This window comes from Dermacentor silvarum, chromosome 1 (assembly GCF_013339745.2).
Source record: "Dermacentor silvarum isolate Dsil-2018 chromosome 1, BIME_Dsil_1.4, whole genome shotgun sequence".
In the NCBI taxonomy this organism is placed as follows: Eukaryota; Metazoa; Arthropoda; class Arachnida; order Ixodida; family Ixodidae; genus Dermacentor; species Dermacentor silvarum.
In genome coordinates, this window is record NC_051154.1 from 168193997 (window position 1) to 168207548 (window position 13552).

Genomic DNA, 13552 nt, shown 5'->3' on the forward strand with positions numbered 1-13552 from the left:
GTAGGGGGCTTCGTCCCCACCGTCAATGGCAATAAATGTTTCTACCACCGCGCTACGCTCGAGAGAGAGAGAGAGAGAGAAAGAAAATGAGAGCGAGAGAGAGAGAGAAACAAATTGTAGCAGCACCAACGAGGCAACGCGCAGAGGTGCTGCCGACGCCATCCGCACTTCCCCGTTTCCCCGCATTAGCACTGAACGCTCGGGGTTCAGTGCAGCAGGCGCCTCTGGCGGCCGCTCGTCCGAGCTCCCATCAGCTGAGCGCTACTGCGCATGCGCCATGACGACATCCCGGCGTGTCGTCTGCTGCGCACCGCCCGTACACTGTGCATAGCTTTCGCCCCACTACCTCTACGTGTGCTCGGACTGCAAGTGCTTCGCGAGGCGTTCCCCGATGCCACGGACCACGAGGAAATGCTTATACACTTCGTATAACTTAGCATCACTTCGCATTACTTCGTATAACTTAGCATCACTTCGTATAGCCAGGACCAGCTAGGAACCGATCAGCTCCGCTGTGTCTTTGGCCTTGCGCCACTAGTGCAAGCTACGCCGATTTTTTTATTGCCCTTCATAATTTTTTAATCAAGACATTTTCGTTACAATGTGAAATCAGTTTACCGGACAGTCGCTCGCTGTTGGCGCAGTGATCCTGTCTAACGCCATGCTGTCGAGCAACCCCCTGGAGGGCACGTACGTGGCCATGGGAGGCTACGACCAGTGCCTGCGCACGCGTGTTTACCTGTCCGACGGTGAGCTGGATTTCAAGGGTCAGTACTGTTCGCTGTTCTACCAGCTGCCGCCAGCCTACTTCGAGGCATTCATCAAACGCTTCCACGAGATTGGAGAGCTGACTGTAAGTACTGTTTGTGGACATTCAATTACGCGACTCTTTATGACAGCCAATTTGGAATATATATGTAACCTAATAATACTATCAGCGTGATTGACAAGATTTTTATTCCATGACACTGACACTAAATCTTGACAGCTATGATAATGAAGTAGTGCCGGCGTGATGTCAGCTGAAGTTTGTACAAAACTCCTGCCGCAGCAAGCAACAGAAGGCGAATGGTGATGCCAGTACACGTCATGACTTTTGTGTGCATTGCGTATCTGTCCCTCTCGCTTTTCCTTCAACTACTGCAGAAATTGGTACCCATTTAAAGTTTAAAAAAATGCAGTTCCCTTTTCTAGCTGAAACGTTCTGATAACCCGAAAGAAGCAATCGTGCCTTGCCGGAGAGTTACCTTTAGTGATTACAGATACACTGCACGTTAGTCAAAGCGCTTTCTTTATTATGCTGGGCTGTCCTACTTTAGCATGTCCAAGTTTTCCTAATGACGGCCAGTGTAACTCAGTGAATGTGGCATCCCGCTGCTTAGAATCAGGTGGCATGTTCGACTTCCGGCCGCAGCGGCCTCACTCCAACAGCGGCGGAGTGCAAAACGCCATATGTCCTGTGCTTCGGGTACACGACAAGGAACTCCAGATGGTGAGAATTAATCCACAGCCCAACACTACAGAATCTCTCAGAGCCCTTCTGTTGTTCTGGAACTTTAAATCCACCCGCCGTGGTTGTTCAGTGGCTATGGTGTTGGGCAGCTGAGCACGAGGTCGCGGGATCGAATCCCGCCCACGGCGGCCGCATTTCGATGAGGGCGAAATGCGAAAATTAACACCCGTGCACTTAGATTTAGGTACACCAGGAGGTTCAAATTATGCCGGAGTCCCCCACTACGGCGTGCCTCATAATCAGATCGTGGTTTTGGCATGTAAAACCCCATAATTTAATTTTGAACTTTAAACCCCCTCTAATAATCAAGTTTTCCTGTTTGTATTCATCTAGATAATGCTTTGGCGGAATAAATCTCACATAACCCTATCACTGAAAATTATACAATATAGCGAAAGTCAACCACAGGAATTCTGACTTCGATAGTAGCAGCTCTGAAGCCATTCCAATATTACGAGTGACGTTTGACTGCAATGACTCGATCCTTCATCATCATCAGCCTATATTTATGTCCACTGCAGGACGAAGGCCTCTCCCTGCGATCTCCAATTACCCCTGTCTTGCGCTATCTGATTCCAACTTGGGCCTGCAAATTTCCTAACTTCATCACCCCACCTAGTTTTCCGGCATCCTCGACTGCGCTTCCATTCGCTTGGCACCCATTCGGTAACTCTAATGGTACACTGGTTATCTACGCTACGCATTACATGGCCTGCCCAGCTCCATTTTTTCCTCTTAATGTCAGATAGAATATCGGATATTCCCGTTTGCTCTCTGATCCACACCGCTCTTTTCCTGTCCCTTAGCGTTAGGCCTAACATTTTTCGTTCCATCGCAGTTTGTGCGGACTCGATCCATGTTTTCCTGCAGAACATACCTATGTGCCATGATGCTTACGACTAACTGTGCCATGATGCTTGCGATTCCAGTTCTGTTCTGTGAATGGTTCTCTTCAGATTGCCTTGAGGCAGAAAGCTCGATTTGTCAATTACCTTCGTTGTGCGGTTAGGTTGCCAGTTGAGTTTTAGACACAAACAGTGTTGTACTGTTTCAGCGCAGTAGTCGGTTTCAAGCGATCGCTTTCTTTTCAGGATACAGAGTCCAAACTTGGAAAAGTGCGCCCTTGAAAAAATAAGGAATCCTATTTCGCAAACATCCTCCGCTGTGCCAATTGTTCCACGCAAAAAGAAATTATATATATATATATATATATATATATATATATATATTAGTCGCCAGGGGAACAGCGCAAAAAAGAAACGAAAGACAAGAAGAGAGACACACACGCCAGCGCTGTGTGAGTCAGGTATACCTATATATATATATATATATATATATATATATATATATATATATATATATTAAAATTAAATTATGGGGTTTTACGTGCCAAAACCAGTTCTGATTATGAGGCACTATATATATATATATATATATATATATATATATATAGCACAATTGAGCAGCCTTTTTGGGAGCTGAGCAAAATAGTGGTAACACTGAAAAAAAAGAGGAACGATGAGGAATGCACCGTCAATAATTCAACTACGTTTATTCTCTTCATACATTGAAACATCAACCATAGGAACGCGTGTTCCGGGTAGTGTAAGGATACAGCAAATATCATGAGAGAGGTATACATTATCATCAGGGCTACCTAGAAAATAATTAATAATGTGCATCCAATTATCTGCCTCAGACCTGTGAGTGCGTAACCGTCTGATTTTTTATCTCACCACCACAGGGCCGGAAGGATCCTCTGATAGCAACGTCGGCCGATGATTTCCAGAGTGTCGACACGAGAGGCGCCCTCTGCACGCCCTCAACGTGCACTGAAGAAGACATGACTTTCATGATCCGATCCAGTAAGGCGCGCTCACTAAAATCGACGTGGCCTGCGCTGTTCTTTCGCTGCGCGAAGCGTTAACCAAATGCGTGTCCTTTGAGTACGATTCCTTGTGAGAGACGCCAGAAAGAAAAATCGAACACAAGAACAGAATAAATAAAGTAAAAACTGATGGAATGGACACTCTACGCGTCAGGCTTATGAGCTACAGCGTTCTGGGTGGATCTCTAGTCGTCTGCGTCAGCATATCTTGAGACAATGCATTTCATTTCGTGAACGGAAAACGCTACGATTCATGATGTCACGTTCATTTAAATCAGCAGTCGCTGGCCGCATTTTGCTTGTTTAGGCCCGAGTCGCCTACAACACTAGGCGTTACATCTTGGTCATTAGCTTTATCCACCTGAGTTGCCTGAGCCTTGGCCAATCCCCCATTGTGGGTATGAGCCATAAGTTTAGAGGAAGACGAAACAAGGACAAAACATTTACACAGGACTGGTCTGACGATATCGCCCCTGTGTCAATACTGCCAAGAAACAGAATCCCTGGATTACTATTTTTGTCATGTCACCGGTATAAATTAATAAGAAAAAGACTAGGGTTAACCATAACATCAGAAATAATACTAACCTTCGGTGCGTCATTTCTGGGTTTTAGCCACTGGGCAATATTTGATGCCATTTGTGGATGCATACACTCAGCTTAACGAATTAGTTTTTGAATTTTTTTGTTTTGTTTTTAATCGAATAGGTAATATTTCAAAATATTAAGTAACAGTTCAGACACACAATTCTTGGTCAAACCCCTAGTGTGGGTGCTAGCCATAGTATGAGGCCATCATCATCATCATCAAACATGCTAGGCAGGAAACATCATCATCAGATCACTTTCTCTTTTCTTTAACATATCTTGTAGATAGTTATTCTCTACGCCGCATTTTTGTCGAGGTACTGGTAACCCTGCCGCCGCCAGGCTAACCAGGCCAGAAACTTCGCAGCGATTGCCGCCTTGCTCCTCTCATGTTCGCGCACGAAGAGTCCCTGGCTCCGTCATCCTGTCACATGCCCTGGAACCACGAACATTTTCCAGAACTGGTGGTGTGGACGTGGAGGGCTGGATTGCAATGTGTGAACATGTAAGCGGTCACAGCAGGTGGGACGCTATGTTCATGCTGGCAAATGTAATATTCTATCTCTGAAGGACGGCTCATGTTTGGTTTGACACTCATGAAGATGACTTAACGAGCTGGGAGACTTGCAAGCCGAAACTCTTCGACCTGTTCCAGAAGCCCGTTGGACGGCGGCTAAACAAGATCTTGCGTCTCGTGTTTAAGATCGCTGGAGCCTTATATAGCATATATACAGGACGTGCTGGCTCTTCGCAGGAAATCCGACGATAAGATGGCGAAAATTGAGAATGTCGAGCACATACTCAAGAGCATTGTAAACAACGTTTTCAGTTACTTGGTTTTTCAAAATTATGCTACGGTTTCATGAATTTTGACAGAATGTCGACGTTTCAAGCAAGCCAAGAACCGTCACATAACACATCAGTTCAGCATGCTGCCGTTTACTGCTGTGATATCGTCATGCGTGAACCCGCTGTTGCCACATGAACAGCCACCAGCAAAAAGCTTGGCGTGCCTCATTCACTGTGAATGGAAAGCGATGTCATCAGCTACTCTTCTGCAGGATGTTCATGCCGCCAACTTAACCTCCGTTTCAAGTCGTCGTCCGCCAGAAGTTCGAAAGCCCGGGCCTTCCATCTGTCTGCTCCGTGCGCGCTCACAACGCCGTGCCAGGTCCCATCTTACTGCATTGCACAGACCCAAGAATTCTCGCCGCGCTGCTGAAACCCGGCTGACGGGTTAACTGATGACCGACCAATCTGCTTTATCTTCTCCCGTATATTGGACATGTCGAGTGCCATTGGGCAATATCCACGCATGCAGTACGCTCTCAAGGCTTTGGCGAACAGCATACAAAAACTGTCTGTACTCCATCTCACAAGCTGTTTGCCGCACTGTGGAAGGTACGAGGCGTACACAGGCAATATCCCTGCGCAGCGGTGTGTATAGTACGGGACGTAACTGGCTGATTATTGGATACACTAGAGAGTTTTATTTTTGCTCGCTGCACGATACGGTATAGCGATACGGGACATGCTATGGTCTTTGCGTATGTACATCGTGTAGCGAGAATTACTATGGCAGATACCGCCGGTAACCGTAATAGCCACTTGGCAGCACCCACACAGCGCCGACCACCCACTTCGATCCGAATTCGCGCTTGTTACTGGGTCTCCACCCTGTCAACAAGAAACAAGTGGCAAAATCTGTCATCGCAAAGTCTCCTCTCAAGCTGAGGTCAAAGTATTAGGTATGTTTTGTCGTAACTATTGAGCTCGGCTGTTTGTTTTCATGCTGCTAGGACTACAGACACGGTGCCGAGCCTTAAAACTGGTTTGATCTCTAGTTCGCAGATGGCGCCACAACATTAGCACTGGTAATGCATTGACGATGCGGAACGCTATATAGGCCTTATTGTTCACTGCATAATTAATTTACTAGCCCGCTCTAGCATGGTACTGGATGACGGTAGCGAGCAAACGCCAAGTATAGACGCCGAGCAGACGCTATGCCGCAGGTGAACATTTATGAGGGCGTTCGTCCTTAGTACTTCCTAAGGAGGCTGCAAAGTAACTGCAGGGAAAGCGTACAGGTAATTCGAAGCCCTGCTGTCGCATGCATGTAAACGCAGCTTGTGGTTATAGCGTCTAAACATGTCTTTGCGTCAATCCACCAACCATGGGGCATGTAACAGGATGGCAAGCAGACGTTGAGCAGACGACGCGGTGCGGATGTGCACATCTCGAGGGGCATTCGGCCTTCCTATTGGCTAAGAGTTTGTGTAGCTTCCACAGTGCTGCAAACAGCTTGTGAGATGGAATATATATACAAACGCATAAGCAGCGCTCAAATCGTTGTCGATACCCGTCCCTAGCCACCTGATAAATTGCGCTCCTGTTCTTTGTTCGCCCGATCAGGATCATATGGCTGATTTCTTGTCGTCAGTATTTGGCTTGCAGCCAAATACTGACGACATACAAGCATGCTGAAGTGCAAGTAATTCTATGCTCCCATCTAGACGTAATGGCTGACTCGCGTTCCCGATGTTTTATGCTAGATACCTCAATACGGTGTTGTTAAGGGAGTAACAGACTTGATATAGCACGTTACACTCCCATGCTAATTATAACTTGCAGCCAGTTCTTTCTCACGGTATTTTCTTTTTTTTTCAGTATTGACCCTGTATGGTGGAAACGCCACAGTGATGTATTGCCGGACAGACGACCCAAAAACGCTGAGCACAGTCCATATCATTTGCCTGTAGGTGTCGATCGCTTCGTTATGCTATTTTCGTGCGTATATTTTTGCTTAATACGTGCACATATAGACAATGCTATGGTATAATGGAGTGCCAAAACACTGCAGGATTAGTCTGCAAGATTGAATTCACAATATATTGACAATGCAATCGCATTTTACATTGTTTTCAGTACAGATAATATGCACGATGCGGGCAATTGTAAATATAAGATATGAAAGACAGCTTCTGCACTCAGCATTATTTTTCACTAACGTTTGACAATTTGTGGGGTTATTCGGACTCATCGCAGTGAGAGTTTGTAACGTTAAGCCGTCACTGCCTTTGGAACCAACACAAAGTACTGCTTAGGGGAACGGCACATCAACAAACGCACTCCTTACTGAAGCCGTCCAAAAAGGAATGTTGCGTGCCGTTAAATGAGCCGATCCAATGGCATACACATGTCCACATTGTTACATAATATAGACAGTTTTGCAAAAATGTGCTCCCGACTGAATGTTTTATATGCGGTCATACGCACACAATTATGCTCAGTTTGCATGGTATACACGGATTACTCATAAGCTTACTAGATAAAGAGATTCCCAGTTCTTGTCAAGCGTTGCTACACTGTCGGCACGGTGCCGTCGCAGTTCAGCTAAAGCTACTTTTCCGCATTCATGTCAACACTTCGAATATTCGCGCAATCCATTTCTTTGATATTTCCTCGAGTGTGCCACCTCTCCTCATAATGTTTTCTCTACACCTTTCAGATCAATCCTTGGCTTTCTACTACTGCTAGTTGTTGTCGGCACAGGGACTGAGCTCTTAATTATGAAAAGATGCCCCAAAAAGAAGCCTCCTGCTGGTAAGTGTTTTTTTTTTCATTGTTTCCTTTTTTTTTTTCAGGGGTGCACAATTCCTCGTGCACAATTTTCATTGCATGCTAAAAGGAGTATGCATTTGTTGTTCTTTCGTCTTTTTCTCTCGCTCTCTTTTGTATGTGCTAATAATATTAAGTGTCCTATGTATTATTATTTCATTTTATATCATTTATTTGTGTAAGCCAATCTACATACTACCAATGAGTAAAAATGGAGTAGCTGTAGGCAAACTCCTTCCAACATCTCCAGCTGGACACCCCTTAACCCTACATATTTAAAACATGCCTTTTCTTTGGAAGCAGTCCTCCCAAATTTAGCAAATACTAATGAAAACTGCATTAATCGTGCACCGTTGAATGTTGCATTGTAATTTATTCAAATTTTTTCACAATAACCACGGTAATTTAAAGCAGAAAGTGAGACATTGAAGTTTTTTGGAATGACGTGGGGAACACCATAGACGTTGTTTGTTGCTTATTAAGGGACAAAAGCCTGGAAAATATGCTATCGAAGAGCCGGAGAGTCCAGTAAAATTTCACCTGACATTGTTTCCTCTCTAGCGTGACATGATTCTTCCGAAACAACAGAACAGCTTGTACGTCCACGGTTCCTCACAATGCACAAGAGATGTGGGGGTATAAAAACATATAGTGGATATAAATTAGTCTATAGAATGAAAAGATCGAGGGATTGCAGGCGGGTATACACCTCTGATGTTTAGCCGACGCTGTGAGTTCATGTAAGTTCGTGTGTAGCGTTGTCAATATTTCCACTGATTATGAACGTACGCCTTTTTAAAGCCACACTGAAAGCAATATAAATGACCAACTAAGACCACACTGACATATAGTACGGTTTCCTTTATGTTATCTGTAAATTAAAGACAAAACATTCACGTCTAATCAGCAACCAGCTAAAAATACGTAGCCAACTTCCCTCATTCCACACTGAAAGAATATTCACATCAGCTACACTTTTCCCGATGTGGAGGCTAATGTTTATAAATTACGTAATAAAACCTCATAAATTACTTAACTTGACAAGAGGAAACTGCCAAAAGCCGATTGCTACTTGATAACCTTGATTTCGCTCTGCCTCTTGTTCTTCATGTTTCTAACAGGTGGGCCTCTGAGATTCATCTTGTCCTTCTCAGCCATAACGAACACGTGGTACCTGCTACGGACGGATATAAAGCCAGAGCGCAAGCCACTCGGATTCATGGCTGGCCTGAAGGTCATTATGGCATTCTGGGTTGTATTGGGCCACACCTACATACTTGTACCGACTGGATTCTTCCGTGAGTGAAGTCTTACGATCATAAAAAAGAGAAGGGTAGTCAATCTCTCCCCTTACACGCTGATACGCAAAAATGCCGGGAGCCGGCAGTCCATTTTAAAACAGAGCTATGTTTACGGCTGTCAGTTTCACATAAGACGGTGCTATTTTCTTTTACAGATAATTTCTTTTACGTGACATCTCTGAAGCTAATGGATCGCTCCTTTTCCACCCGATATTGGGTAGATGTATGTCTTATTCAAAAGTAAAAGTATAATACGTAGTTAAAATGTCATGTTAAACTGTTAGAAACTGCGAATTGTTGAACTTGATGGCATGTATTTACTTGAGAAGTTCGCAGGAGCTACTAATCTTATAAGCTTCTCCTGGCAAGCATAGCGATGAGAAGTCGTGCAGCCTTAGCTTGGCGCTAAACATTTTACAAGTGGCACTTGTATTGGTCCGAAGAAGCCTACTTGATGAACACGAGTGCCTTTGTTGGAACATTGTAACCCACCTGAGGCTCCACTTTTGTACTGCTCTACAGTTCATACAAGTTTCCGTGCTCCAGTTTCCTTCCATGCTCCAGTTTCTTCCCATGTCTCTCCTCACAGTAGTCTTCTTTTCAAAATCTACCTTTATTGCGGAGGCACTGAATGAACCTAGTTATGCAGTGCCAGCGCCCTGCCTTTCCAGCCGTCGATCTTACATGAACAAGCGATATACTAATTTTGTTAGGCACACTCAAGTCACGTTAATTTCTAGGCAGCTTAGTAAATAAATTGCAAAACAGGCCAACCTGCGCGTCAACTAAATTGACACAGGTCCTTCTGAAGTGCTTGAGGCGGTTGATTTCGGGTATAAATGGTATGCACAGTAGCTTCTAAAAGTTGTTGCCCAAACCATGTGCTCGCTTTCGTTTATATATGTATTTTGACATGGATAAAATGCGTTCTCTACAATGCGTTTTCAACACGCAGAAACGACTTCCTATTCAATGTCACTTTATTATAATAAATTCTAGCGTCATGCTGTCTCCGTCGACGCGCAATCGCAGTACTTGAGTTTTTTACTGCATTTTTCTCAGGTTTTCTTCAAGCGTATTCTACCTAATACGAAGCCCAGTGACTAAGCCCCCCCCCCCCCCCCCCCCCCGTTTTGTCTATTTTTTTGCTTTTTACTAGGGCGTTTAAAAATGGGAGAGCCAAAGTTAGCGGCCAATATATCGGCCAGGCGGCCTATCTCATTTTATTGAAATAAAGAAAGCAGCCCTACGAAGGTTACGCTGACACGCCACGATTGCTTCGACTTTAATCATTTGCCAATTTATTTCACCATGATTTGCTTCGTCTGTTACTTTAATTATCACATGCATATGGCTGGGAACAGATAAGAAGGAGAAACATAAGACCCTCTCGGTAACATTGAAACCGCCCTACGTGAGTAAGGATCATCGTAAGTGTCGTAGTAATTACTGACATGTCACGTTAGTTTGTTGGTGTCCAGGCGTTGCGCTGCTTAAGTCCACGCAGAAATATTTAGGTCGAAAAGAAAGTCCCCGTCATCCGGAGTAGCCGAAAAGGTGGTCGAGACCTTTAGCTGGGTGCAGCGAAAGAATAAATTATATCCGCAAAATCCGTCAAATACGTTGAATCCGCAATGTACGTTAAAGAAAGGAAGAATTATAGGCCAAATAGCTTGCTTTCGGTATTGTATAAGATATTTACCAAGATAAATTCCAATAGAATCAGGACAGCACTTGACTTCAATCATCCTAGAGAACAGGCTGGCTTCAGGAAGGGATATTCTGCAATGAATCACGTCCATGTCACCGATCGGGTAATTGAGAAATCTGCGGAGTACAATCAACCTCTCTGTATCACTTTCATAGATTACGAAAATGCATTTGAGTCTGTAGAAATACCAGCAGTTATAGAGGCAATGCGTAATGAAGGAGCACAGGGGGCATACGTGAATATCTTCGGAAATATCTATACAGATTCCACAGCTACCTTACTTCTCCACAAGAAAAGTAGAAAATTACCCATCAAGAAAGGGGTCAGGCAAGGAGACACAATTTCTCCGATGCTATTCACTGCATCCTTAGAACAAGTATTCAAGCTATTCAACTGGGAAGGCTTGGGAGTGAGGATCCACGGAGAATATCTCAGCAACCTTCGATTTGCAAATAACATTGTCCGTTTCAGTAACAATGGAAATGAATTTCAACAAATGATTGAGGACCTTAACCGAGAAAGTGTCCGTGGGGTTGAAGATTAATATGCAGAAGACGGAGGTAATGTTCAATAGCCTGGCAAGGGAACAAGAATTCAGGGTTGCCAGTCAGCCTCTAGATTTTGTGAAGGAGTTACGTTTATCAGGGCCAATTACTCACAAGGAGCCCTGATCACGAGAAGGAAATATACAGAATAAAATGGGTTGGAGTGCATACGGCAGGCATTACCAAATCATGACTGCGAGCTTACCACCGTAATTGAAAAGAAAAGTGTACAATAATTACATTCTACAGGTGCTAACATATGTGGCACAAATTTGGAGGTTGACAAAAAAGCTCAAGAACAAATTAAGGACCGCGCAAAGAGCGATGGAACGAAAAATGTTATCCCTTACTTAAGAGACAGGAAGTTAGCCGTGTTGATCAGAGAGCAATCAGGAGATAGCCCAAGTTCTAGTTGACATTAAGGGGGAGAGAGTTGGGCAGGCTATATAATGCGTAGGGCAGATAACCGATGAACCATTAGAGTTACAGAATTTGTGCCAAGGGAAGGAAAGCGCAGTCGAGGACGGCAGAAAATTCGGTTAGGTGATGAAATTAGGAAATTTTCAGACGCAAGTTGGAATCAGCTAGCGCAAGAGAGGGATAATTGGCCTTCGTCCTGCAGTTGACATAAATATAGGCTAATGATGATTGATGATATCCGCAAAAAAGCCGGCAGATCCCACGCCCTGTGGGAATCGATGTTATGCGAAGCAGTGAGCGGACGCATACAAAGTTAACGAAACGACCACGAGAGCACCAAGACGTAGGTGGCTGTTTTATGACCTACATGACACGCGTGCCATCACATTCATGTCATGACCTATCATTTATGTCAGAAGCCATTTCAGCGGTTTTTGAGTGTTAATCTTTTTCGCTGAGTCATTGCCATTTTTGCTCAGTCATGCTCATGACTAAACTTCTACCAACATCCTTTAGTGTTTCCTTCACCTAGAACCCATGTCCGAACCCATTCAAGTTACATACCAAGTTAACGAAACGACCATGAGAGCACCAAGACGTAGGCGGTTGTTTCATGACCTACATGACACACATGTCATGATATTCACGTCATGGCCTATCATTTATGTTTGTCATACACTCTTGTCATACTATTCTAATTTGGTACCTACCAAGTTAACGAAACGACCATGAGAGTCAAAGTGACAAATGTTCGCCAAGAAATGCTTGGCATTTAAAAAGTGTGCTGCACTAGTATTGAGCACAGCCTTGTTAGCTCTGTCACCGACGAGCCACGACACCGCAATGGACACGAATCATACCTTAGTGCAAGTTCTCGTATGTCCTTGCCAGACGCTATCTGCATCTTCATTCACCCTGAGCAAAGATTATGTCCCGCTGACAGTACCACACATACGCTGGCGCTGCCTTTGTTTAAAGTTATTCCGAGTTCGCTCGTGAGGCACCAGCGAAGGTGTCAACGCAGTGATTTACTGATTTCCCAGAGATTAGTTCTAATGAGACGCTGTAATATTTTGTAGCACATGATGAGATTTCTGAGTCTTTTAATAATTTTGGGTGTCCCTCTGGTTCCATCACTTGCATTCTTCATTTTAGTGTCACGAGTTTGCCATATATAGTATAGGGGGTGATGAGTTTTAAGTTTACTGAACTTTTTAAATATTGCATGTTGCTGATAACATACTAATTCTAGTCCTTGAGCTGGATTTTCACAGACGGACACTACTTGCACAAGAAGTCGAAGGAAATATTCAACTAATAAACTTCCTAATTAATTACTTTAAGGCACTTATTGCTATTTATGAATTGTAGCCGGAGGCTTAGCAAGGCGTATCCCCTTGGAATGAATATCCAGAACGACACCAGTTTGGAGATATGCACCATCAGACTTCCCGTCAATATGCGCTGTTGTTCATTTACTTTTTTAACAAAGCGGTCTTCTATGTATTGAGTTCATTTACCGCAGTACTCCCGGCATGTACAGCATGGAGAAATATGTCTAATTCATTTGGCTCTTCATGGGTGCTATTTTCAGATTCTGTTTACACCATGGAGTACATGACATGGAATGTCACGTTTCAGTTTATCATCAATGCTTTCCTGAGCGTCACAACGTTTTTCTTCATTAGGTAAGGAATATGGATGTTATGTGTATTATAAAACGGGCGTTCAAAACAAATAGGCAGCAGCTACACTGAACTTACCAACATGACTTTCTTTTCTAGCGGTTTTCTACTTTCGTACCTGGTAACGGAGTCTCGGGCAACTGTCCTAAAGAATAACTTGCTGATGGTTTACATAAGCCGAGGAGTTCGCCGTTACATCAGGTAGAGTGTCTTGCTTTATACGGGGCGTTTGAAGATTAGGGGATGAAAATGTTATTCAATTTTTGTAAGAAACAAATTT

General features: G+C 44.0%; 1 protein-coding gene across 2 annotated transcripts in view; it reads left to right on the forward strand.

Moving 5' to 3' along the window:
* LOC119436378 (nose resistant to fluoxetine protein 6) overlaps nucleotides 1-13552 on the forward strand; it is a 64143-nt gene that overhangs the window by 34877 nt on the left and 15714 nt on the right. The window contains exons 2-8 of one of the 2 annotated variants that reach the window (XM_037703204.2): nucleotides 645-853; nucleotides 3258-3378; nucleotides 6660-6747; nucleotides 7501-7595; nucleotides 8732-8908; nucleotides 13182-13275; nucleotides 13372-13473. In XM_037703204.2, the coding sequence (XP_037559132.1) occupies nucleotides 645-853; nucleotides 3258-3378; nucleotides 6660-6747; nucleotides 7501-7595; nucleotides 8732-8908; nucleotides 13182-13275; nucleotides 13372-13473 (886 nt within the window). The remainder of the gene's footprint in view (nucleotides 1-644; nucleotides 854-3257; nucleotides 3379-6659; nucleotides 6748-7500; nucleotides 7596-8731; nucleotides 8909-13181; nucleotides 13276-13371; nucleotides 13474-13552) is intronic. The other variant, XM_049657321.1, reaches the window with a different exon arrangement.